Genomic DNA, 25,248 nt, shown 5'->3' with positions numbered 1-25,248 from the left:
CCCAGGTTCGATTCTGGTCAGGGGCATGTACCTTGGTTGCGGGCACATCCCCAGTGGGGGTGTGCGGGAGGCGGCTGATCAATGTTTCTCTCTCATCGATGTTTCTAACTCTATCCCTCTCCCTTCCTCTCTGTAAAAAGTCAATAAAATATATTTTAAAAAAATAATGAAAGAGAACATTGATTGGTTGCCTCCTACACACCCCCTCCTAGGGATGGAGCCCACAACTCCAGGCATGGGCCCTGACTGGGAATCAAACCTTGACCTCCTGTTTCGTAGCTCAATGCTCAACCACTGAGCCACATGGGCTGGAACAAGCAATTTCAATGAAGTATCTTTTAGGACAGCGTTTCTCAACCTGTAGGTCACGACCCCTTTGGCGGTCGAACGACCCTTTCACAGGGGTCGCCTAAGACCATCCTGCATATCAGATATTTACATTACGATTCATAACAGTAGCAACATTAGTTATGAAGTAGCAACGAAAATAATTTTATGGTTGGGTCACAACATGAGGAACTGTATTTAAAGGGCCAGAAGGTTGAGAACCACTGTTTTAGGGGAAGCTCAGGGTCCCGTGGGAGCCCATAGCAGGGAATGCAGCCCAAACTTTTAGGATCAAGGAAGGATTCCTGGTATTAGCTGAGACCTGAGGAATGGGTAGCAGACTATTACAAGAAAGGGAAGGGAAGGTACCCTAGGAAAGAATATTTGCAAAGCCTCAGAAGTGAATGATAGTGAGTTAAGGAATTGAACAGACATGGGTCTGTCTGGAACACTATAAATGGGACAGGCACTAGCAAGCATGTTAAGGAATCTGGACTTTATCCTAAGAGCAATGGGAAACCTTTTGAAGGGGGTTATATATAGAGGATAAACATGTAGATTTGCATTTTTTAAAAATATTTTTTTATTGATTTCAGAGAGGAAAGGAGAGAGAGAGAAACATCAATGATGAGAGAATCACTGATCGGCTGCCTCCTGTATACCCCACACCAGGGATTGAGCCTGCAACCTGGGCATCTGCCCTCACCGGGAATCAAACCATGGCCTCCTAATTCAGAGATCAACACTCAACCACTGAGCCATACCAGCCAGGCTCGATTTGCATTTTTGAAAGATCACTCCAGCTACAGAGGAGAAAGGAGAGGATGTGGGTGTTATGCCCAGATTTCAAGATTCCCAAGAAACCACATCAGGGAGCCAGCCAATCCGATGCAAAAGCATAAGAATCTGTATTTCAAGCTAGCTTGAGCTCCCGTCCACCAGACTCACCGACACAACGGCAAACCAAATGGCTGAGAGAGATAGAACCCCGCGCCGAGATGGGTTTTATAGCGGGGGTTGGAGAAAGGACTGTGCTCTGCCGATTGGCCAGGCGCAAGTCGATGTCTTGTTCCTGGGTGTGGCTAGCAGAGTCTTAGACTTGCGGGAAGAAGCTCCTTGCCAAACACGTGGCCAAGGTAAGATGGAGGACGTAGCCCTTACCCTGGGGCAAGGTGGAGGGCCTAGTCCTCGCCCTTTCAGTGGGGAATTCAGTAAGAAGGCTTTGCAGTATCCAGGTAGAAATAATGCTGGCCAGGACTGGGGTTGTGGCAGTGGATATGGAAAGAAATGGAAGGATTTGAGAGACATTCGGAGGAAGAATGTTTAGGATCTGGCTGTGAGGAGAGAAAGAAAAGAGCCAATGCCCAGACTACTTGCTGGGTTCATTGGTGGGTGATCATTCCATCAGCTGTAATAGGAGCACAGTAGATGGCACATGTTTGGGAGAAAGATGTGCTTTGCTTAGGATGTGTTGAGTTTGAGGCATTGGTGGGGCATGAATTAGGGGCCTCCAGGAGGCAGAAGAGGTCTTGGGGCCCTAGCTGGTTTGGCTCAGTGGATAAAGCATCAGCCTTCGGACAGAAGGGTCCCAGGTTTGATTCCCGGTCAGGGCACATGCCGGGGTTGCCTGCTTGATCCCCAGTAGTGGGTGTGCAGGAGGCAGCCGATTAATAATTCTCTCGCCCTAACCGGTTTGGCTCAGTGGATAGAGCGTTGGCCTGCGGACTGAAGGGTCCCAGGTTCGATTCCGGTCAAGGGCATGTACCTTGGCTGCGGGCACATCCCCAGTGGGGAGTGTGTAGGAGGCAGCTGATTGATGTTTCTCTCTCAATGTTTCTAACTGTCTATTCCTCTCTGTAAAAAATCAATAAAATATATTTAAAAAAATAATTCTCTCTCACCATTGATGTTTCTATCTCCTTCTTCCTACTTCGAAGTCAATAAAAAAATATATTAAACATTAAAAAAAAGAGATCTTGGGTGGACACGATGAAGGTTTGGGAGGCACTGGCGTATGCATGGGTAAGGTTATCTAGGAGGAGTGTGTAGGGCCTGGTAACGCCCCATTTAAGGGGTTGGCAGAGAAGAGGGAGACTGAGAAGAAAGGGCACTGCTAACTTTACAGTCTAACCAGTTGACTGGCTTAGCTTCCCACTGCGTGAGTCACTGGAGTATCCTGGGATGCCCCTGGGAAGGTATCCAGGGCAACAGAAGACACTAGAGAGGCCAGCCTATTCTCCTTGACCACTGAATCCTAGCCTTGCTGACCTTGTCTTCACCCGACCTCTCTTCCCTAGATCCTTTCCCAACATAGTACAGACAGCTCTCCCCACTCCCAAATACCTCACCTATATAAGGAAATGTAAAGCAGGTGAAAAGAGCCAAATTAAAAGGCACTTTGGAGTCTGTGACCCCTCAGACTCCTGGTGGCACCTTCTAGGAGGTTCCAAGGGAAGGGACTGGGGTCAGAGGACATTCCAACTAGGTTGGAGACACAGGGATCCTAGTTTGGGTTGCAGCCCAAGAAAACCCCGCCTTACCCTTGAGAATATGACCTGTCTCCCTTCTCTCCATGAGGATCCATCAGATTTTGAAGAACTGTGATGGGAACTCTTCCTCTACCGGGTTAGTGCAGACCCTCTACCACCTTGAACTTGGGATAGTATAATGGGTTCTTTTTTTTAAAATATATTTTTTATTGATTTTTTACAGAGAGGAAGGGAGAGGGATAGAGAGTTAGAAACATTGATGAGAAACATCGATCAGCTGCCTCCTGCACACCCCCTACTGGGGATGTGCCCGCAATCAAGGTACATGCCCTTGACTGGAATCGAACCCGGGACCCTTGAGTCCGCAGGCCGACGCTCTATCCACTGAGCCAAACCGGTTAGGGCTATAATGGGTTCTTATTCTATTTCACCCCCAACTGGTCTAACACTACTAGACATACTACTACTATACAATTCTGGTGCTGACCATCAGGAGTTGGCATCAGATCCCACAAGTTAAGGACTCAGTTTTCTATGAGACTGCCCTAATTTCAGATGCCAGAAATCTCATGGGTTCCCAGGCTGTCCACATATTCACGGGTTCCTGCCATCCTCACAGGTTCAGTAATTGCAAGAATAACTCTCAGAACTCAGGGAAGTGCTGTACCCATGATTACCATTTCATTGTAAGAATATACATCGGCTTCTGGAAGGGTCCCAGAAGCACATCGTCCATGCCCTTTTCCCCGGGAGTAAGGGTGCACCACTCTCCTGGCACATTGATGTGTTTACCAACCAAGAAGTTTCCCTGAGCTTCAGTGTCCAGAATTTTTATTGGGGTTTTATTGGTTTGCTAACAAGTGGCTCAAAGTGCTAACCCTTTAATCACGTGGTTGTTTTTTCTGATGTGGCCTTCCCCCATCCTGACTCTTTCCTTTGCATAAACTATCTAATCATCTCATTAGTAAAAACTATCAGGGCCCATTATGAGTAACAAAGAACTTCTATTGCTAGCTAGGGAAAGTCCAAGGATTTAGAATTTCCCTCCTAGGAACCATAGACAGTCAAGTTCTTTACTGTACAACATTTCTTAACTTTTCTGTTATTTTTATTTATTTATTTTTTTTAGAAAGACATTGATTTGTTATTCCACTTATATATGCATTCATTGATTGCTTCTTTCTTATTTTTACTTTATTAATTATATAGGTTTCAGGTATACAATCCTATAATACATCATCTGTATATTGTATTTGTGTTTACCACCCTAAGTCGAGTCTCCTTCTATCACTATTTATCCCCTCTTTACCCACTTCTAACTCCTCCTCCCCTCCCGCAATCACCAACCGTTGTCTGTGTCCATGAGAATTTTTTTTCTTTGCTTGATCCCTTCACCCATCTCACCCACCCCCCAACTACCCTCCCCACTGAAACTGTCGGTCTGTTGTCTGTGTCTATGAGTCTGTCTCCGTTTTGTTAGTTTATTTTGCTTGTCAGTTTCCGCATATAAATGAAATCTTATGGTACTTGTCTTTCTCTGACTGGCTTGTTTCACTCAGCATAATTTCCAGGTCCATCCATGCTGTCACAAAAGGTAAGATTTCCTTTGTTTTCACGGCTGAGTAGTATTCCATTGTGTAAATGCACCACATCATTTTTATCAACTCATCTACTGATGGGCACTTGGGCTGCTTCCAAATTTTGACTATTGTAAATAATGTTGCAATGAAAATAGGGGTGTACATATTCTTTTGAATTAGTGTTTCAGATTTCTATAATTCGAATCTACTCAATTACACGCACCTGATCAAGCTTTGTTTACTTGCTGCACCTCCTGCAGCCCTTATCACTTAGCCACGTGGGACCACAAGTTCGGATCATAAGGTCAAGCTTACAACTATACCCTTTGGCTATAATTGTGCTGGGAGGGCTTGCACGTGGCTTTGCCAGGAGAGGATCGTGCCCTCTCATTGGTCCCAGGCTGACCCTGTCCAAACGCTGTGGCCGCTCTCCACACTAGGCCACCCTGACTTCTGAGTCCACAGTTCCCTGTATACCTCCGGCGAGGCAGGGGTTGTGTCCTAATTGCCTTTGTGTCTCCAGCCCTTCACACAGGGCCTGGCAGAGTAAGGTACCAAAATACATGTGCCCTCTGGCCCGTGTTACAAAATCATTCGGGTCCAGAGGTATGGCCGGCACTTGGAATCCCGTGGGAGGGATGGCCGGCACTTGGAATCCCGTGGGAGGGATGGTCGGCACTTGGAATCCCGTGGGAGGGATGGCCGTAGGATGAGGATCCTCTAGCTCAGCTCCTGGCTGAGGGCCGGAGCCGTTCCCTGGGTTCCAGAACCAGGTAATCACTCAGTGCACAATGGGGCTGTTATGCTCTAAACACTGGGCCAGGTGTTGGGGATCAAAGATGAATGGAGAGATTAGCTGGGAGGATGCAACTGAGCAGAAACTTAAGGACAAACCTGCGCAAGGAAAACAACAGGAGGCTTAACCTGTGCTTTGGTCCAGGTGTGCGGGGGCGGTATGGGCCCTCCTCCCCACGCCCTCCGAGGCGAAGATTTGAGAAGGATTAGCTATATAATCCCCGGGCTGGGTCTCGCTTCCAGGAAGGGGTGAGGCCCGAATCCTAATCCGGCCCCAAACCTGGCCCCATTGTTCCCTTACTTCCCTGCAACCGATCCACCGATGCGGGAGTTAGCGATCTGGCGGCTCATTCGCTGTCCAGAGGCCTTTGGAGGGGCCTGGGTGGCGGAGAACCGTCTCCCCGGACCCAGACACCGGTCACTCGGACGAGCAACGACCCCTCCAGACTCAGGGTCTCAGCGACGGTCTTAGACCGTGCGGCCCCTTTAAGAGGAGGAGACGGGCAGGCACGAGTTAGCCGCCACCGGACGTCACAAACCCAGGACCGGGTCTCACTCCCAGGCGGCCCCGCGGCCCCGCCCGCGCCCTCGGAGGGACCGGACTTCTGGGAGCGCCCCGCGGGCCGCGGGGGAGGCGCGGGCGCCCACTGGCCGGCGCGATCGCAGGGGCGGGGCCGCATCTTAAAGGGTCGGAGCGGAGGCAGCCCGGTAAGGGCGGGGGGCTGCGGCGGATCGCGGGGTCGGGACGCCACGTGGCCCCGTGTCGATTTCTCTTTAAATCTCTCTAGTCCCTGGCCCATGGAGCCCACGCAAGACTACCCACTGTTCGGGGGCGCCTTCTCCGCCACGCTCCCTCCCGGGGCCATTGACGTGAGGTGAGAAACGCCCCCGCGCGGATGGAAGCCGACCGGGTGGGGCTGCGGAGAGGAGCCGGGCTCAACCCGTGCCTGCCTCGCCTCCCTCCCTCCAGCGACCTCCGACCGGTCCCGGACAACCAGGAAGTTTTCTGCCACCGCGTGACGGACCAGAGCCTGATCGTGGAGCTTCTGGAGCTGCAGGCCCACGTGCGGGGAGAGGAGGCCGCGCGGTGAGCGGGCCGGGCCGCGGCTGACCAATGGGAGGGCCGGGCCCGGAGTGGGCGGGGCCTGCGCGGGCCGGTTCCCCTGGGCGACGAGAACTCCAAGGGCAGCCACGTGTCACGCAGAGTGAGCGAAGCCTAGACTTCAAGATGCTTGTGGGACGACGGTGGGAGGTGCCCCTTCCTGACCCTGCCCCTCCCCGCTCCAGGTACCACTTTGAGGACGTTGGTGGGGTGCAGGGCGCCAGGACTGTTCAAGTGGAGGCTGTGCAGCCCCTCCTCCTGGAGAACCTGGCCCTGAGGGGCTGCTGTGAAGAAGCCTGGGTCCTCTCGGGCAAGCAGCAGGTGGCTAAAGAGAACCAGCAGGTAAGGGCGAGTGAGATGGCCCGGAGGGGCGAAGAGGGGGGGCCGAGAACATCCTGACACCGACCCCTTTAGGTAGCGAAGGACGTGACCCTGCACCAGGCCTTGCTGAGGCTGACTCCGTACCAGACTGATCTCCTGCTCACCTTCAATCAGCCCCCGTAAGGAGGACAGAGTGGGCACATGGCTCAAGGGTGGGGTCCTCAGGAGCATGGGCTGGTGGGGTTCTCCAAGGAAGTGGGAGTGGGCCAGAGGTTTGGGATCACAGATACCCAGGTCGTCCCAGGAACAGGAAAGGGTAACTTCCACACATGAGGCCTGGATAATGTTCTCTCCCCATGTGTTCCCCCGCTCCCAAGCCCTGACAATAGGTCATCTCTTGACCCTGAAAATCTGTCACTTCCACCCTGGAGCCTGGGTGACTTCGAACAGCTGGTGACCAGTCTGACTCTTCATGATCCCAACATCTTTGGTCCCCAGTAAAGATGCTGAAATGCTACATGATGCCGCTGAAGACTTGGGGACCCCATTCTGCAAGGGGAACAAAGGGGTGGATATATTCCCCAGATTCCTTCCCTGTGGATAAACATAAGACACCTCTCTGCAGAAATAAAATTGCTTTATAACCAATATAATCTCTGTGCCTTTGAATCTAACAGGACACCTGGGTCCCCCCAATTCCCTTTGGTCTTGGAGGGGGATTTTAAAGGTGTACGTGTGATCAGAAGGGACCCAAGGCTGGCAGTGAAGAAAGGGGGGGGACATAAACTTTGGAGTGAAGTGTACAGGGGGACAGGTAGAGAAAGTTTAAAGTGACAGCCACGAAGGGAGGGAAACTATCTCTTGTAGTGATTCAACCCTGAGAAAACAGATAGGGAGTGGGATTGGCTGTCCCCCTCTGATGGATAAGAGGTCGCCTGGTAAGTCACCAGGACATAGTAATGGAGGCAGAAGTGTCCAGGGAGTGCCAACTTGGTGGAGTGAGGGGGAGTGGCTGTTATTTGGTGTACGTGTAGTAGAGGAAGCGAAGCTGGTCCCAGAAGAAGAGGGAGAGGATGGTGTGAGGGCCGAGGCGGAAGTAGGAGGCTCCAATACCCTTGTACATGCCAAAAATGCCCTCTGTCCGAGCCGTCTGCAGCAGAGCGTCCAGCACGCCTCGGTACATGAGGCCCTGAGAGCAGGTTGGAGAAGGAGGGAGAGAACAGGGAAGGAGTCTGTCAGAGCCCAGCAGGGGTCTCACCTCTGCAGGCTACCTTTTAGGCTGTCCCACTTGGCTCTGCAATCTGCTCCCCCCCGCCCCCCCGCCCCCCTCCAGTTTTCCCTGCCTGAACCACAGAGCACTCCCTTACCTTGCCCTGAGTGTCTGTGGGCTGGTTGTAGAGCCTTGTGCTGACCACATCGAAGGGTGTCATGGCCAGGACCACCGCAATGCCACTCACCATGGCAGCTGCCAGAGCCACCTTCCAGCTCTGGGGAGGAAATATCTAAGGGGAGGGAGGAAGAGCTTTGCCAGTCAGTCAGTCAATCATTCAACTCCTAGGAAAGGACAGGCCCTGCTCTAGGAATACAGTAGAGCTGGTAACCCTGGGAGCTTCCACTCTATCAGTTAATACAGTGTGATAACACTGTGAAGGCTCAGGTACGCCTGAGAGGGAGTGACAAAAGCTGTGGGAAGGGTATAGCACAAGCATGTCAAACTCGCGGCCCACAATGAATATTTTTGCAGCCCAGCCAATATAACGGTATGTAAGAAACATTTTTATAAAAAATTCATAACTTAATTTTTACAATATCCTGTGATACATAATTATTAATAACGAACAACATCCGCTAATGACATTACTATCATCGTGTCGCATTCATGTTTCTTACACGCCTTACGCACAGCGCACCATTTCTCTCCACTAATACTAGCAGCGATTATTTTAGCAGCCGCTGGCCATGTCATTAGTCTTGGGCTGACTTGTTTGGTGTGCATAACAGGAAATATTTCACTTTCAGAGAACGAGAAAAATAGGTTTATTTGCTTATTTGTGCAGTTATTCAGTGGTAAGTTAATGTTCAAGGAAATATATTAATTTTTATTAAAATGTCCCATTATTTTATGTTAAAGATGACTCATTTATTTCAATCCTTTGTATTCAGCATGTCTCTATCGAAATAAACCTACGTTTCTATGAAAATTGAAGCTTTTGGGTTTTTTTTGTGGCCCACATAAACTTACATCTTGTTTATTTGGCCTGTTAGCCTTTGAGTTTGACATGCTTGGTGTAGCAGCTGACCCCCAAGCCATCCTGCCACGCCCTCACCCCTCTAGGGCTCAGTTCAGCTTGGACTCCCCCCTGCCCACATTTCCCAGGGCGGCCCCACCCATTGCCCAGGCAGTACCTCCCACTGGGTAATAAGGTCCTTGGTGGATGAGAAGGTGCACAGCTGGGTGGAGGAACCGGCGATAACTCGGGGAAGGCCGCCCACGGCCCCACGCCACAACCCCACCAGACCATGTTTCTGGCCAATCTCGGTTAGCGCCTGAAACATGCCCTGGGAGGGGGAAGACCATGAGGTGGGGTTTAGTCACCCTGGCATCAGGGGCTGCCATCTCCTAACACTGCTAAGGATGGGTCCTTAACAGGCATCTGATGTCTGCACAACCAGTTGTGTGTGAGCTTAACACCAGAATGTGGCCCTTCCGTTGTCCACCACCTCGTTGTTCCCTCCCTTGCCATCCCAGACTAGGGCGTATGGAAGTGAGGACATTAGCAGACCAGGAGAACAGGGCAGGAGAAACAGGTGCAGAGGACTAGAGGATCTGGGGAATGGGTGGGAAAGAGGGCCTGGGTGGACCTTAGGGGCAGAGTGAGGCTGAATTGATTGGCCGAGCAGAGCCTTGGCTGGGTTGGAGTAGTTGGGTGCAGACAGAAAGCTGGGGGCCGATGGGAGAGAACAGCAGACACTCCAGCGGGGCTGGGAACATCTTACCTGATGCTTATACTGGTGCCCGACAGCAATTTCTGAGGCTGCCTGTGCTTGTAGGTGTGTCTTCACCTGGGGACAAGAGAGTATCACAACCTAGGGCCCAGGGACCATTCTTTCACCCCAGAGACCCAAGCGCCTGAACCCCTCATACTTCCTCGCAGCGGTTCTCAACCTGTGGGTCGCGAACAATGAAAATACATCCTGCATATCAGATATTTACATTATGATTCATAACAGTAGCAACATTACAGTTATGAAGTAGCAACGAAAATAATTTTATGGTTGGGGGTCACCACAACATGAGGAACTGTATTAAAGGGTCGCGGCATTAGGAAGGTTGAGAACCACTGGGGGTGTTCAACAATGAATATCCTTTTGACCTGATAATTTTTGTTGTTTTCCTTTAACAAATTGGTCATGAGATTCTGTCTCTTGGCTCCAGTCCCCTGGGGTGATGGATCTCCTAGCACCACCGACACTCCACCCCTCTACTTCTTCCTTCCCTTTGTGGGCCAGGGGTGGAGGGGAAATGGAGAAGTTGAAGAATGGCAATATTTCCTAAGGCTATCTTGGGCAAGACCGGGAGTCTAGTCTCTCATGCCAGCTCCTATTCCCAAACGGGATCTCCAGCTACCAGCACGACCAAGCTTCCCCATCAGACTCTGGGGTAGGTTGGGAGATCATGAACAAAACTTGCTCTCTGACCCCAAAGCCTCATGGGGGCATGTGCTCAGCTTACTTTGGAGAGGCCACTGTCCTGAATCTCATACCCTGCCTTTCGGTCTTTCCAGGAGGAGCACAAAGCAGGACCTAGTCCTGGCAATAAGCAGCTGTGTGACCTTGAGCTGGTCACCTCCCTTCTCTGGGCCTCAGGCTACAGACCCTTCACCTATACCAGATGGCTGACTGTGAGACTGTAATTCTGTGATATCCAGGACTTCCCCTGGTCCTCACACTTACTGAGGTACGTTACTCAAATTCCTCACCCTCCCCTACACAAGTCCACTTCCAACCTCAGTATCAGATTATGAAGGAAGGCCCAGGTCCCCACCCTACACCAAATGTCTGCCTTGAAGGCCCCAGGCAAGACCCTTCTTCTCACCATGTAGATAGGGCTCCCCAAGTAGGCTCCCAGGACCCCAGCCAACGCCCCAGCTGCTGCGCTTCGGATAGGACTGTGGGTGCCTTCAGCTGTGTGCAGGTAGCCCTTAGCCTCAGCCAGCCCATAGGTGCCCAGCCGGATGCCATTCATCAGGAACTGGTACAGGAGGGCAGGGGCCAGGCCCTTCTGCAGGGCAGCCAGGCCGTCCACCTTGCCGATGGTGATGAAGGCATGGAAGACGTTTCGGTAGTGCCGCTGGTAGGAGCCGGGGGCCTGCAGTTCTCCCTGTAACTGCATCCTCGTCTTCACCACCTCCAGGGGGTTGGTGAACAAACAGGCCCCGCAGGCTGCCAGGCCACTCATCAAGAAGTCCATGGTGGGGCAGTGGTAGCGAGAACTGGCCCAGAAGTAAGAAAGTCAAAACCAGCTTCTGAAACGAGGTCAGAAATCAGGAAAGACCTCAGTTTCAACAGGCTGCAGGAGGTAGGAGTGTAGCGTTCTGGAGCCAAGTGTCAGGGCCAAATGTCAGGGCAAGGATAGCTGGAATTTGGAAGTCAGGAGCTGGCAAAGAGAGAAGAAAGAGGAGTTTAGGAGAGTTTGGCGAGAAGGTTATGATAGGGCTCAGTTGGTTAAAGGAGTTGAAATCAAGAAGGGGCAGAAGCCGGGAGGATAGGACGATGGCAGGTGGGATGCTGAGAACCGCAGGCTACTGGGGGCCCGGGAGCAGGGAAGGGAAACGCGGGGCTGGGAGCTGGAAGCCGGGGAGGAAGAAAAATAACCCCAGCAGGTTATGGAGGAAAAGGATCCGGGAGGAGATCCGCTGACGTCCCGGGAGAGCCACGAGATCCGGATCGAGGAAGTATGTCGGGACTCAGGCCGGGGCTGAGCGACCCCCGGGAGCTGCGAGAGTCGCAGCCGCTTCCCCCGGTAACCTGCAGAGGCGGGACCGCCACCTCCAGTCGCGGCGCGCAGCGTCCAATGGGGAGCCTGGGAGAGCCCCAGCCAATCAGCGCCGCGCCGGCTCCGCGGCCAATGGGAGGCGCTCCCGGCGACCTGACCCCCGGAACCACCGGGAGGCAGTTGGGTTAACTCTCCCGGCTCTGCCCCAGGGCCGGTGCCCGGGCCGGTGCCAGGGCCTCGGGTCGGGTCGGGGAGTCTGCGGGGCCGAGGGCTTATCACCGGTGGGGAGGAGAGGTTGGACCGCGGGTTACTGGACGGGCGCAGAGGCGGAGCGCGAGGCAGCAGTCCCGCTTTGGGGTGTTCGGGGCTGTCCTTCTTCCCTTGTGTCCCGGGGCTGGGCCCAGTGGAATCGGCACCTGTAGGTCCACGCCCTGGTGGGTGCCGGTGCCAGCACAGCCTGGAAGCTGAGGCTGTGTCCGCGGGGCATGTGAGACTCACCTACTGGCCCGGACTTGTGGGTTCTAGCTCCGGGGTGCGGCTGCCGGCGCGGAGGGGGGGGGGGGGGGGGAGCAGGGGTGGAGGCCCGGGGAGCGTAGTCTCTTTGCTGGGCTCTTTTGCCCTCAGAAACCTGGAGGAAGCCGGACCTGCCAAAGTAGAGGTCTCCGGGCTCAGGTTACACAGTGCCTGCGAGTGGTGGGAAGATCCTGAGATTTTGGCCTCCTGCCCTTGCTCATGAGTCACGGAAAAAGTTCTGAGAAAAGCGGACCAGGGAAACTACTAGCTGGGAAAAGGCAGGAGGATAGGACCTGTGCTCCGGGGCACAGCTGTGTGCGAGGCCATCGCCAGACTTAGACTGAGCCGGCCTTCTAAATGCCAGTTTGCTTCTTCTTGCTTACTAGTTGGATGGCCTTGGGCAAGTTGCTTAACAGTTCAAACATTTCAGAGCTTTTTTTTTTTTGGTAAAATGGGAATGATAATTACCTCTTGCACACACCTGAGTGGGACTGTTGGACTTGCACCTGGAGTTCAGTTTACAGATTTCCGGAAACGTCAAGAGCTGTTAGACCCGTGTGCCCTAGTGTGTCCTGCTCCCACGGCCGGATTAGCATATCCTTGCCACCTTCTTTTGGTGATCTCCAAACCATTCAAATCATTCCTTATCTCCTGACCCTGGACACTTTTCAAATTCTCCACATTCAAGCCATTCCCAGTCCTGCTTTGTTCCTCAAGCATTTATCGCTCTTTCTCATTTTGTTTAGCAATTGTTTACTCTCAGAGTCCCTCACCACAGGGGGAGTTCTTGGGTACCTTGCTGACTTGGTCGGAAGCATTTCTACCTCATCAATGTACTGCTAAGTCATTGAGCCTTAGGATGAAGCAGGAGGGGTGGAAGGTTGAGTAGATAATGGGGTGGAAGGTAGAGTAGATAATGGGGCTTCTTCTGGGCTCTGGAAGGATCCCTGAAAATTTTCCAAGGAGTGCTCCCCAGATGCCTCCACCTGCTGGACAGGATGGGAGTTCCTCATTGTTTTAATCCTTGAGTTTACACCAGTGGTTCTTCAGGTGTGGTCCCTGGAACAGAAGCAGCAGCTGCACCTGGGTCTTTATTAGAAGTGAACATTTTCTAGTCCCACTGTAGACCTCCGACACCAGGAACTCTGGAGGTGAAGCCTGACAATATGCTTCAACAAATTCTCTAGGTTATTCTGATGAATGCTAAAGTTTTATTTGTAATATCCAGATGGCATAGAGATAGTTTTTAAAGTGTTATTTTTAAAAAATAAGCTTAATTGCCCTAGCTGGTTTGGCTCAGTGGATAGAGTGTTGGCCTGCGGACTGAAGGGCCTCAGGTTCGATTCTGGTCAAGGGCACATGCCTGGGTGCAGGCTCGATCCCCAGTGGGGGCGAGGGGGGCGCATGCAGAAGGCAGCTGATCAAGAATTCTCATCATTGATGTTTCTATCTCTCTCGTCCTCTCCCTTCCTCTCTGAAGTCATTACAAGCATATTTTTAAAAAATTGACCTTGTAAATTAAAAAAAGCTTAATTTTTAGAAGTTTGACATTTACAGAAAATTGGTACAGATACTATAAGAGTTCCCATGTACTCCAATCCAGTTCCCTTGTTATTAACATCTTGTATTAATATATTTTGTTAGAATTATGAACCAATATTGATACATTATTTTTAACTAAAGTCCATGCTTTATACAGGTTTTCTTCATTTTTTGCTTAAAGTTATTTTCTGTTCCAGGATCCCATCCAGGATGCTACATGATATTTAATTGTTATAGCTCCTCAGGCTCCTCTTATCTGTGACTGTTTCCCAGGTTTTCCTTGTTTTTGATAATCTTGACAGTTTTGAGGAGTACTGGTAAAGTATTTCATGGATGCCTCTCTTTTGTGTGTGTTTCTCTCATGATTGGACTGAGGTCATGGGTTTGGGGGAGGAAGACCATGGAAGTAAAGTAACTGCCACTTATCACGTCATGTGAAGGGAACTACTACTAGAGACACGATAGCAAAATGACTTGTTACTGTTGATGTTGACTGTGATCACCGAAGGTAGTTTGTCAGGTTTCTCCACTGTAAAGTTATTTTTCTTTCCTCCATTCCATATTGTATTCTTTGGAAGGAAGTCACTAGGCACAGCCCACATTTTAGGAGTGAAGAAGTATCTAAATTGTTTGGATTCTGCATGGGAGATTCGTCTCCCTCAATTATTTATATATTTAAAAAAACATTTTATTGATTTTTTTACAGAGAGGAAGGGAGAAGGATAGAGAGTCAGAAACATCGATCAGCTGCCTCCTGCACACCCCCTACTGGGGATGTGCCGGCAACCAAGGTACATGCCCTTGACTGGAATCAAACCCAGGACCCTTCAGTTCACAGGCCAGTGCTCTAGCCACTGAGCCAAACCGATCAGGGCCTCATTTGTTTATTTATCCAACCATTTCTATCTGTATTAACTAATCGATATTTATTTTATACTTTAGATTATAATCAGTCATACTTTATTTTGTTCTCAAATTGTTCTAGCTATGGGCTTTGGAAGCTCTTTCTAAAAATATATATTTTTTAAAAATATATTTTTTATTTCAGAGAGGAAGGGAGAGGGAGAGAGAGACAGAAACATCTGCACTCCCCACAATAGGTATTGAGCCCCCAACTTGTGCGTGTGCACTGACAGGGACTTGTATTGTAACCCCCTGATTCATAAGTTGATGCTCAACCATTGAGCCATGCTAGCCAGGTTGGGAGCTCTTTTACTTGATTCCTGTGTTTCTTTGGCACATTCCTGTCCATAATTTTTTAAGCAAAAAAATTTAAAGCATTTTCTTACTTTCTGGCAATATATGACACTCTAAGCCAGTGGTTCTCAACCTTCTGGCCCTTTAAATACAGTTCCTCATGTTGTGACCCAACCATAAAATTATTATTATTATTATTATTTTTAATATATATATTTTATTGATTTTTTACAGAGAGGAAGGGAGAGGGATAGAGAGTTTAGAAACATCGATGAGAGAGAAACATCGATCAGCTGCCTCCTGCACAGCCCCTACTGGGGATGTGCCCACAACCAAGGTACATGCCCTTGACTGGAATCGAACCTGGGACCCTTCAGTCTGCAGGCCGATGCTCTATCCACTGAGCCAAACCGGTCAGGGCCATAAAATTATTTTTGTTGCTACTTCATAACTGTAATGTTGCTACTGTTATGAATCGTAATGTAAATATCTGATTTGCAGGATGGTCTTAGGCGACCCCTGTGAAAGGGTCGTTCGACTGCCAAAGGGGTCGCGACCCACAGGTTGAGAACCGCTGCTCTAAGCTCATGTTGTATATTTGCTTCCCCAGTCATTTCTCCAAGGAGCCCTAGTTTCTTTTATTGAAACCAAAATCTGGGCACTGGGTGTGCTTGTTGCTATTGGATTGTCATTGCTTTTAGACCCTCTTGGCTGGGAGAGCAAGTAAATATATTTGTGTATACTTACACATGTATGTATACATATCCTATACAATAAAAGCCTAAGGTGGAGGGGTTGGAATGGCTGGAGGGGGGCGGGGTCAATTGGGGAAAAAGGAGACATATGTAAAACTTTAGACAATATATAAAAAATAAAATAAAATAAAAGCCTAATATGCTAAGTGTCCGGTTATCTAGTTGTCTGTCCAATCAAAGCATAATATGCTAATGATATGCTAAGGCCGCTCAACTGCTCACTATGACGTGCATTGATCACCAGGGGGCAGACAGTTGACTGGTCGACAAGTCACTATGATGTGCACCAGGGGGCAGATGCTCTGACCCATAGGTTAGCTTGCTGCTGGGTCTAGCCGATTGGGACTGAGCGAGATGGGCTGGACATGCCCTGGGGTCCTCTCACGGTCCCTCCCTGGCTGGCCAACCTCCCAGGTCCCTCCCCGGCCCTGATGGTGCACCAGTGGGGTCCCTCAGCCTGGCCTGCACCCTCTCCCAATCTGGGACACCTTGGGGGATGTCAGAGAGCTGGTTTCAGCCCGAAGGAAAACGACTGGTCACTATGACATGCACTGACCACCAGGGGGCAGATGCTCAATGCAGGAGCTGCCCCCTGGTGGTCAGCGCTCTCCCACAGGGGGAGCTCCACTTAGCCAGAAGCTGGGCTCACTGCTGGTGAGCGCAGTGGCAGTGGCAGGAGCCTGTCCCGCCTCCGCGGCAGCGCTAAGGATGTCCAACTGATGGCTTAGGCCTCTGAGGGCTCCTGGACTGCAAGAGGGTGCAGGCCGGGCTGAGGGACCCCCTCCCCCCAAGTGCACAAATTTCGTGCACCAGGCCTTTAGTCTATAGATATTTCTATATGTAAGCATCTGTGTATTAAGTTAAATATGAGTTCATACTACTAGATGTCTATTACTACATGGATCATTGTAGCCACCTCTCTATACTCATCTGTAAACTCTCTAACAATGAGAAACTTGGCTCCTGCCCTGACCGGTTTGGCTCAGTGGATAGAGCGTTAGCCTGTGGACTGAAGGGTCCCGGGTTCGATTCCGGTCAAGGGCATATACCTTGGTTGCGGGCACATCCCCAGTAGGGAGTGTGCAGGAGGCAGCTGATAGATGTTTCTCTCTCATCGATGTTTCTAACTCTCTATCCCTCTCCCTTCCTCTCTGTAAAAAATCAATAAAATATATTTTAAAAAAAAAAAAAAGAGAAACTTGGCTCCTACCATCTGCCATCTATTTGCTTAATTGTTCAATTCCAGTATACATATATAGGAGCCTCAGGATAATTAACCCGTATCTCCATGGGAAAGTACTTTATGAAATAGACCACAGTGTTTACGTGCAGTTCCTTTTGCCTTTAGTCTTAGAGACTCCACTCATTTCTGAAGTTATTTAGGCCAGCACTCCCCCTCCTCACTCCCTTTAGTAAAGCCATTTCATACATTTGTAATGCACTTACGTTTAGTCACATTCTGCATTCTTTCTTGGGATCCCTTGACCTCCTAAATGATTTTTTAAAAATTTACATATATTAAGGTTCACTCTTTGTGCTGTAAAGTTCTAAGAGTTTTGGCAAATGCGTTATAGCAGTGACTTTCAACTTTTGTGCTGCAAGAATTTTTAAAACATGCAATATTTGATTATTTAGTCAGGGATACTGACCTCTTTTTCCTTAGGTTAACAAGTAAAAAGATGACTACAGCCCTGGCTGGTTTGGCTCAGTGGATAGAGCATCGGCCTGCGGACTGAAAGGTCCCAGGTTCGATTCCAGTCAAGGGCATGTACCTTGGTTGCGGGCACATCCCTGGTGGGGGGTGTGCAGGAGGCAGCTGATCGATGTTTCTCTCTCATTGATGTTTCTAACTCTCTATCCCTCTCCCTTCCTCTCTGTAAAAAATCAATAAAATATATTTAAAAAAAAAAGATGACTACAGTAGCCCTCTGTTGTGAATGCTCTGTCTAGATAGAACCATAAATAGATAGGTCATATAGTGGAGTTGCATCTTATTGGTCACATCACATAATAAGGTTGTGTCTGATTGGTTAATTCTTGGTACCAGAAATCCTTATATACAAGTATAGGCACCTGGTTTTTTAAAAAGTAACTTTGGAGCAAAAAGGGTAGGTAATTATTATTATTAGTAGTAGTAGTGGTAGTAAATTAATGAAAATTATAACTATTTTTGTCAGATTGGCAAAAACATTTTTTTTGGTGTGCCATAGAATTTTAGTAATCAGTTTATGTGTGCCACGAGATAAAAAAAGGTTGAAGATCGTTGCATTATAGTTCTATACAAAATAATCTCACTAGCCTAAAAAATAATCCTCTGTATTTCAACTATTCAACCCTCCCTGGCAACCACTGGCAACTGCTGTATCTATATTTTTGCCTTTTCTAGAATATTAGATAGTTGAAGTCATAAGGCGTATACCCTTATCAGACTGGCTCCTTTGATTTATCAAAATGCATATAAGTTTCATCCAGGTCTTTTTGTGGCTCGATAGCTCATTAAGTGTTCTTAAATTGAATTTATTGGGATGACATTAGTTAATAAGATTATATAGCTTTCAAGTGACATTTCTATAATACATCATCTGTATAGTGTATTGTGTTCAACAGCCAAAGTCTGTCTCCTTCCATTACCATTTATTCCTCCCATGTCCTCTTCTATCTCCTCCCTCCCCCCTTTCCCTCTGATAATCACAGACTGTTGTCTGTGTCCATAAATTGCTTCTTTTTCTTTTTTTGTTTAATCTTTCATCTTTTTCACCTAGTCCTCCAACCCCATTCCCCTCTGACAGCTGTCAGTCTGCTCTCTATATCTGAGTCTGTTTCTATTTTGTTTACTTGTTTATTTTGTTCATTAGACTCCACATATAAGTGAAATTATATGGTATTTGTTTTCCTCTGACTAGCTTATTTCACTCTCCAGGTCCATCCATGCTGCCACAAAAGGTAAGATTTCCTTCCTTTTTATGGCTGAGTAGAATTCCATTGTGTAACAGTACCACAGCTATTTATTGATTTATTTATTTATTTTAAAATATATTTTTATTGATTTCAGAGAGGAAGAGCGAGATAGAAACATCAATGATGAGAATCATTGATCAGCTGCCTCCTGCTCACCCCCGACCTGAGCATGTGCCCTGACCAGGAATCGAACTGTGACCTTCCGGTTCATAGTTGATCTCAACCACTGAGCCACAGCTGTTGGGATGGTGATAACTTTTTTTTTTTAATATATTTTATTGATTTTTCACAGAGAGGAAGGGAGAGAGACAGAGAGCTAGAAACATCGATGTGAGAGAAACATCGATCAGCTGCCTCCTGCACATCTCCCACCGGGGATGTGCCAGCAACCCAGGCACATGCCCTTGACCGGAACCGAACCCGGGACCCCCCAGTCCGCAGGCTGACGCTCCATCCACTGAGCCAAACTGGTTTCGGCAAGATGGATGGTGATAACTCAATAACTTTCAAGTATATAATATAGTATTGTTAATTATTATTGCCGTTCTCTACATTAGATCCCCAGAATTTATTCAACTTATAGCTGGAAATTTATACTCTTGTGTATCTTCTTTATTGAGGTGTCTGCTCAAAACTTTACCCCATTTTAAAACTGGGTTGTTTTCTTATTGTTGAGTTTAAAAATTATTTGTGTATTTTGGATAACAGTCCTTTACCAAATAATGTGTTTTTGCAAATGTTTATTCTCAATCTATGACTTTTCATTCTCTTAACAATGTCTTTGGCAGAGCGGAATTTAAAAATTATAATAAAGTTTAACATCATTTTTTTTCTTTCATGGATTGTGCTTTTAGTATTATATCTAAAAACTTATTGCCAAACTCAAGGTGACCTAGATTATCGCCTATATTTTCTTATAGAAACTTTATACTTTTACATTTTACAGTTAGGTCTCTGATCTTTTTTGAGTGTGAATGATATAAAGTCTGTGTCTAGACTCATTATTTTTACATATGATATCCAATTGTTCCAGCAACTTTTGTTGAAAAGACTGTCCTTTCTTTATGGCATTGCCTTTGCTCCTCTGTCAAAAATCCGTTGGCTATATTTGCGTAGGACTATTTCTGGGCCCTTTATTCTCTTCCATTGACCTACGTGTTTATTCTTTCGCTAGTACCACCATGTCCTGATTATTGTAAGCTGTTACCCTTTTGTTCCTGGGTATGAATTTCCTGAAACAAATGTGAGAGGAGTGGAGGGGGAACATAAAGATGGGCCCCAGGAGTCTGAGTGAAAGTTTGTAACCACATCGAGTGGAGGGAAGTTGAGGTAGAGGCTTGGTGGGCACACGGCTCTGCCTCTCCTGCCCTTCTTTGGCTGTCAGGCCCTACACCTGAAGTGCTATGACTCTACCTGCTGCCACTTGGACAGATTCCTCTATCCCTACCTAGATGAGAACCTGCGTTACCTGTTTTTAAAAAAATAATTTTAATACATTTTTATTGATTTTAGAGAGGAAGGGAGAGGAAGAGAGTGATAGAAACATCAGTAATAAGAGAGAATCTATTGGCTGCCTCCTGCATGCCCCACACTGGGGATTGAGCCTACAAACCAGGCATATGCCCTGACCAGGAATTGAACCGTGACCTCCTGGTTCATAGGTTGACGCTCAATCACTGAGCACACCAGCTGGGCCGTATGACCTGTACTGGTTCCCAGAGTGGGACAGCTTCTCCTTACGGCCTATTTCTTATTTATCACACATCATGTGCAGACCACCTACTACTAATGGCTTTCTAGACAGAAAAGAGGGCCCAGGTGTTCCATGAAGGATTCTATTGAAATTCAAGGTCCTGGCCCTACCAGAGGCCAGCTGCACTCAACGCTCCTCTCCCCTTGCAAGGGCTTGTTGCTGTTGTTGCTGTAAGTGACAGAAACCCAACTCATACTAGCTTACCAAAAGGGAATTTATTGACTTCCACTACTGAAAGGTACAAACACAGATGTGACTTTAGGCCAATGGGATCAGGGACTCCAATCTGTCTCTCTCAGTCTCTCCCCTTTGTTGGTTTTATTTCCAAGCCACCTCATTGCTGGCCACCAGCAGCTCCAGGTCTATATTCTACCAGTTTAGCACCCGCAGTGGGAAGAGTGTGTTATGGGTACGTATTGCTACATAGTGAACCAACCCAAAACACAAACCATTTCATTGCTCATGAGTTTGTGGATCAAGAATTTGGGCAGGGCTCAGTAGGACTGCTTCGCATGGTGTTGGATGGGTGCTTGGCTAGGACTGGAGGATCCAAGATGTCCTTGCGCACATGTCTTAAGACCTCAGTCCTAGCTGATGGCTGGGGCATCCTGGTTCTCCAAGTGGCTTTTCTCTTCACATGGCCTCTCACCATTCAGTAGTCTAACCCATACTGCTGTACATGGTAGATAGCTTCTAAGAGAACAAAGTGGAAGCTGCCAGTTTTCTTAAGGCCGGGGCCCCAAATAGGCAGTGTCACTTCTTTTGCATTTTCTTGATCAAAGCAAGTCACAGGGCCGGCCCGGATTGAATTGGAGGGGAAATAGATTCCGCCTCTTAATGGGAGGAGTGGTAAAGCCACATTGCAAAAGGGCATTTGTATGGGAGGGACTATTGCGGCCATCTCTGAAAATAATCTACCAGAGCCTTACCTGGTTTGGCTCGGTGCATAGAGCGTAGGCCTGCGGACTGAAGGGTCCCGGGTTTCATTCCAGTCAAGGGCACATGCCCAGGTTGCAGGCTCGATCCCCAGCAGGGGGCGTGCAGGAGGCAGCCGATCAATGATTCTCTCGCATCATTGATGTTTCTCTCTCTCTCTCCCTCTCCCTTCCTTTCTGAAATCAATTATATATATGGAAATAACCCACCAGAGAGAAGAGTTTCTTTTCCAATAATCTGAGTAAGGCGTGCTGGATTATGCTTTGGCCCTGGTTGTGTCACATGCTTATTCCTGAATTAATCTCAGTACCTAGGGAAGAAAGAATGTGCTGACTGGCTGCTTCTGGGCTATGCATTCCCCCAGGATGGTTCATGTGGACCTAGAATGATGGAGGGGTGACCCCCCCAAAAAAACAAACAAAACAAAACAAAACACACCAGGTGCTGGTACCGGAAGAGGGGAAATTGGGTATAAAACTGGTTAAAACAATTGCTATCCACTCCCCAGCCCCTGCTCAGAAACCTTCAGTGCCTGTTCTGCCCTGTCAGGTTGCCTACAGTGTGGACTCTACTTGTTCCTCCAGCCTCATTCATACCCCTCTGACTTTTATCTGAGCTTCCCTTTCACAGTTCTCCAGATAGGCCTGCTTTCTTCTTCAATGTGCCTGCCCTTGGATGGTCTCCCCAAACGGTCATGCCTTGCCCATCAGCATGTCCAAACTCTACCTGATTTTCAAGGAAAACTCCAAGAGAGTGACATAAGGAAGACTGAGAAAGGGTGAAGGCCACCTGATGCGGAGGTAAAGAGATGAGAAAGACCTGAGGACTCCTCCATTCTTCCAGAAAAATCTTCAAGCACCATCAAAATCAATCACAGTGACCCTTCTAGGGTTACTCTGTGTCATATTTCAAATTGGAGACACAAAGGTGTTCATGGCAGCATTAACTGTAATAGCAAAAACGAGAAGCTACCCACCTGTCCTGCAGTAGGGAGTGCATTGCAGTGATGAAGATTCTTTCAGCGGTAAGTGACAGAGCCAGCTCAAACTAGTTTAAGCACAAAAGTGAATTCAGTGGCTTAGGAACCTGGACAGCCAAGGGACTCAAATGAAGTCGGGCTCCCACCCTCTCTTGGCTCAGCTTCCTTTGGGTATGGGGCGCATTTTCTCCCACTATTGACGGGTTTCCTCTATTGTGAGGGAAGAGGGGCCCAGGCACAGATTGCTGCAGACTTACATTATTCCTGCTTTGTGACCTTGGAGGAAAGAGAAAGCTGCTCTTTCCCAGAGGCTCGGGGCAGGAGGCTGTGCTGGCGTGGGCGACTTGCTCATTCCGGGGCCAGTGTCTGTGGCCGGAGCAATGGGATTCTGTGATTGACCAAACCTGGCCAGGTGGCCAGGAGGCGGCTGTTGTGGTTGGCTGTCCCACTAGAACCATATGGAGTTGGGTCGGGGATGGGGAGTCTCCTAGAAGACGTTTGCTGCTGTTACTAGGATGGCAAAGTGTAGCTGATGCAGGGTTACATTCCAGGAAAAGGTAGCAACATTGGAGCTGGATCTAATCTGCTCCCAATTGGCTTGCCTCCCATTCTAGAGCGTCACCGGGCCTTGTTGAGACCATGATGGCTTCTCCTACAGCTCTAATGAGAGGGACGCTGGCCACACCATCTCCTGCTTCAAACCTCAACAGTCTGCAGGCTGGCTGAGGCCAGGCTAGTCCCAGAGCAGAAATGACCTTGATCACCACTCGCCCACTGAGCATCAGCCTTCTCTGACCCTTAGGTCTTCGAGGGGCTGGCACAATGCGGTGGTGGCAGCAGCAATGACAACCCAGTGCCATCTACGGAGCTCAGTTTTGTTTTGGAATTGGATGGGGCATAACTAAATAGATGGTGATTTGCATAGACTTGAGAAGTCATGGTTTTTATCTTTGTGGTTGCTTTGAGCAGTGAGCCCAATGGGAACTTTTTTTTAAAATATATTTTATTGTTTTTTTTACAGAGAGAAACACATGCGAGAGTTAGAAACATCGATGAGAGAGAAACATCGATCAGCTGCCTCCTGCACACTCCCCACTGGGGATGTGCCCGCAACCAAGGTACATGCCCTTGACCAGAATCAAACCTGGGACCCTTCAGTCCACAGACCAACGCTCTATCCACTGAGCCAAACCGGTTAGGGTCCAATGGGAACTTTTTGCCAGGCGTGTTAGAATGTTCTCAGTGTAGCTCCAAGGAGCTTCTGTTCCTCAAAACATGCTGCCCTGACAGGTAAAAAGCCTCCAGGTGGGTCTGTCTGGAGAAAGAAGAAAATGAAATGAGCTCAGACCCGCCAGGGAGGGCAGGTAAAGGTCCAGGGCAGCCCAACCCATCTAATTCCTCTTCTGCGCACATTTCCACTCAAACTTGGGGTGGTTCACGCGGGACCAAGTGCCACTCATGTTCGTAGCTGACAATCACCACTTTTGGTTAGTTATCTTTTTTGTGTGTGTGTGTGTTTTATTTTTTATTTAAAAAAAATATTTTTATTGATTTCAGAGAGGAGGGGGAGGGAGAGATAGAAACATCAATGATGAGAGAGAATCATTGACTGGCTGCCTCCTGCACTCCCCTCACTGGGGATAGAGCCTGCAACCTGGGTATGTGCCCTGAACAGGAATCGAACCGTGACCTCTTGGTTCATAGGTCAACGTTCCATCACTGAGCCACGCCAGTTGGGCCAGGTATCTTTTTCAATGATATTTCTGTAAGTAGCAAAACTAATAAAGATATTTCCATTTCAGTAAAAACAATACAAAACAGGATTTGTTGGCTACACATGTGTATCTAGCTTTCTTGATAGGGTCTCTGAGGCACTTTTGGAGAGAGATTTACTTTCCTAGGAAACACAAAAGGATCTAGACATAAAGGCTCGGAGGTTAGGTGCCTGGTCCTGGGGTGTGTGTGCGTGTGTGTGTGTGTGTGTGTGTGTATGTGATGGGAAACTGGTGGGATCAATGGAATTATGGAAATGATCGGTACAGAAGGGGAGTCAGGGAAGGAGTAGACTGTGGGGTTCAATTTAGTTCAATTCATCAAATATTAAGCACTATTATAACCTGACCCTGTTCCAGAACTTTGGGGTGTATTAGTGAATAAAACAGATAAAGATTAGGAAGCTCAATTTCTAATGTAAAAGGCAATTAACTATATATGTGACAATTTAATAATGAACTACTAGTATATGTGGTATGTTACGATGAATGATAGCTCTGCGGGGGAAGAGAGGTCCAAAATGGGGTGTGAGGTTGTGGGCTGCAACCGTAAAGAATGGGGCAGCAGGCCTCATTGAGAAAGTGAGCTTTGAGCAATGACCTAAAAGAGGTGAGGGGCTGACTCGTCCATGTGGATGTCTTGGGAAGGAGGGTTCCATGCAGAAGGCACAGCCCATGCAAAGTCCCTGAGGCAGCAGGGTGCTGGAGAGGAGAGTGTAGGTCGGAGGGAAAATAGTCCAGGGACTTGCTGGTCATTGTAAGGACTTTGGCTTTTACTCTGAAGAAAAAGGGGTTAAAACATGTTTTTCCCAGCTTTCTGGCTTTCTTTCCCTGTGTCTTGTTTAGTGTGTGTGTATGTGTGTGAAGGTCTGGCAAAGGCAGGCACCTGGGTGTGGGCAAAGGCACGGGCAGTTCATAACTGCCCTTCCCATCTCCCTCCCATTACCCTACTTCTCAGCCCGGGGTGCGGCTCATTCCACGCCCTCAGCTGTTTTTATGACACACCCCCAGCCGTGGAACTCAGCTGCTCAATCATAGAGCAAATTAGAGGTGAGAGAGACCCTACTCTTCCCACCCCGCCCCCCGCCCCCGCCCCCAGGGGTACTGACTGCCAGCCAATCAAAGCCTCCCAGTGGGACAGAGAAAGTCAGAGGCTGGGACCAGAGGGACAGTGATGGAGAATGGTGAACAGGCAGGGGGCCCAGCAAAGTCATATCCTCCTGAAAGAGACAG

The 25,248-nt window shown here is 48.5% G+C and overlaps 2 protein-coding genes across 4 annotated transcripts; one reads left to right on the top strand and one right to left on the bottom strand.

Annotated features, from left to right (window-relative positions):
- The first annotated feature begins 5,729 nt into the window (after positions 1 to 5,729).
- Positions 5,730 to 7,284, top strand: RANGRF (RAN guanine nucleotide release factor). Of its 2 annotated transcripts, none has more exons than XM_070393843.1 (6): positions 5,730 to 5,879; positions 5,980 to 6,066; positions 6,162 to 6,278; positions 6,479 to 6,635; positions 6,708 to 6,793; positions 6,992 to 7,284. In XM_070393843.1, exons 2-6 carry the CDS (start codon positions 5,990 to 5,992, stop codon positions 7,113 to 7,115), a joined length of 561 nt encoding a protein of 186 aa, XP_070249944.1. In that variant the 5' UTR covers positions 5,730 to 5,879; positions 5,980 to 5,989; the 3' UTR covers positions 7,116 to 7,284. The 2 variants fall into 2 exon arrangements, with proteins under 2 accessions (XP_070249944.1, XP_070249943.1); XM_070393842.1 differs by having other exon boundaries at positions 5,730 to 5,899.
- A 109-nt stretch (positions 7,285 to 7,393) lies between these two features.
- Positions 7,394 to 11,655, bottom strand: SLC25A35 (solute carrier family 25 member 35). 2 transcript variants are annotated; one of them, XM_070393840.1, is made up of 5 exons: positions 10,711 to 11,655; positions 9,612 to 9,677; positions 9,021 to 9,173; positions 7,982 to 8,116; positions 7,394 to 7,803 (listed from the first exon to the last, which is right to left on the bottom strand). In XM_070393840.1, the coding sequence occupies exons 1-5, from the start codon at positions 11,083 to 11,085 to the stop codon at positions 7,630 to 7,632; spliced, it is 903 nt and encodes a 300-aa protein (XP_070249941.1). In that variant the 5' UTR covers positions 11,086 to 11,655; the 3' UTR covers positions 7,394 to 7,629. The 2 variants fall into 2 exon arrangements, with proteins under 2 accessions (XP_070249941.1, XP_070249942.1); XM_070393841.1 differs by lacking the exon at positions 9,021 to 9,173.
- Positions 11,656 to 25,248: the final 13,593 nt, after the last annotated feature.

Source organism: Myotis yumanensis, unplaced genomic scaffold (genome assembly GCF_028538775.1).
Source record: "Myotis yumanensis isolate MYYU_CA2020_CCGP unplaced genomic scaffold, mMyoYum1.0.hap1 SCAF_16, whole genome shotgun sequence".
NCBI classification, from domain to species: Eukaryota; Metazoa; Chordata; class Mammalia; order Chiroptera; family Vespertilionidae; genus Myotis; species Myotis yumanensis.
The sequence above is the reverse complement of the archived record's forward strand: the minus strand, read 5'-3'. Positions and strand labels throughout refer to the sequence as shown.

Bases quoted from the DNA above. Each gene is read 5' to 3' on its own strand.
- RANGRF (XM_070393843.1), top strand. From the start codon at position 5,990: ATGGAGCCCACGCAAGACTACCCACTGTTCGGGGGCGCCTTCTCCGCC. The intron at 6,067-6,161 runs GTGAGAAACGCC...CCCTCCCTCCAG, and splicing joins CCCGGGGCCATTGACGTGAG to CGACCTCCGACCGGTCCCGG. The intron at 6,279-6,478 runs GTGAGCGGGCCG...TCCCCGCTCCAG, and splicing joins CGGGGAGAGGAGGCCGCGCG to GTACCACTTTGAGGACGTTG.
- SLC25A35 (XM_070393840.1), bottom strand. From the start codon at position 11,085: ATGGACTTCTTGATGAGTGGCCTGGCAGCCTGCGGGGCCTGTTTGTTC. The intron at 9,174-9,611 runs GTAAGATGTTCC...TCCCCCTCCCAG, and splicing joins GGCACCAGTATAAGCATCAG to GGCATGTTTCAGGCGCTAAC. The intron at 8,117-9,020 runs GTACTGCCTGGG...CCCTCCCCTTAG, and splicing joins ACCTTATTACCCAGTGGGAG to ATATTTCCTCCCCAGAGCTG.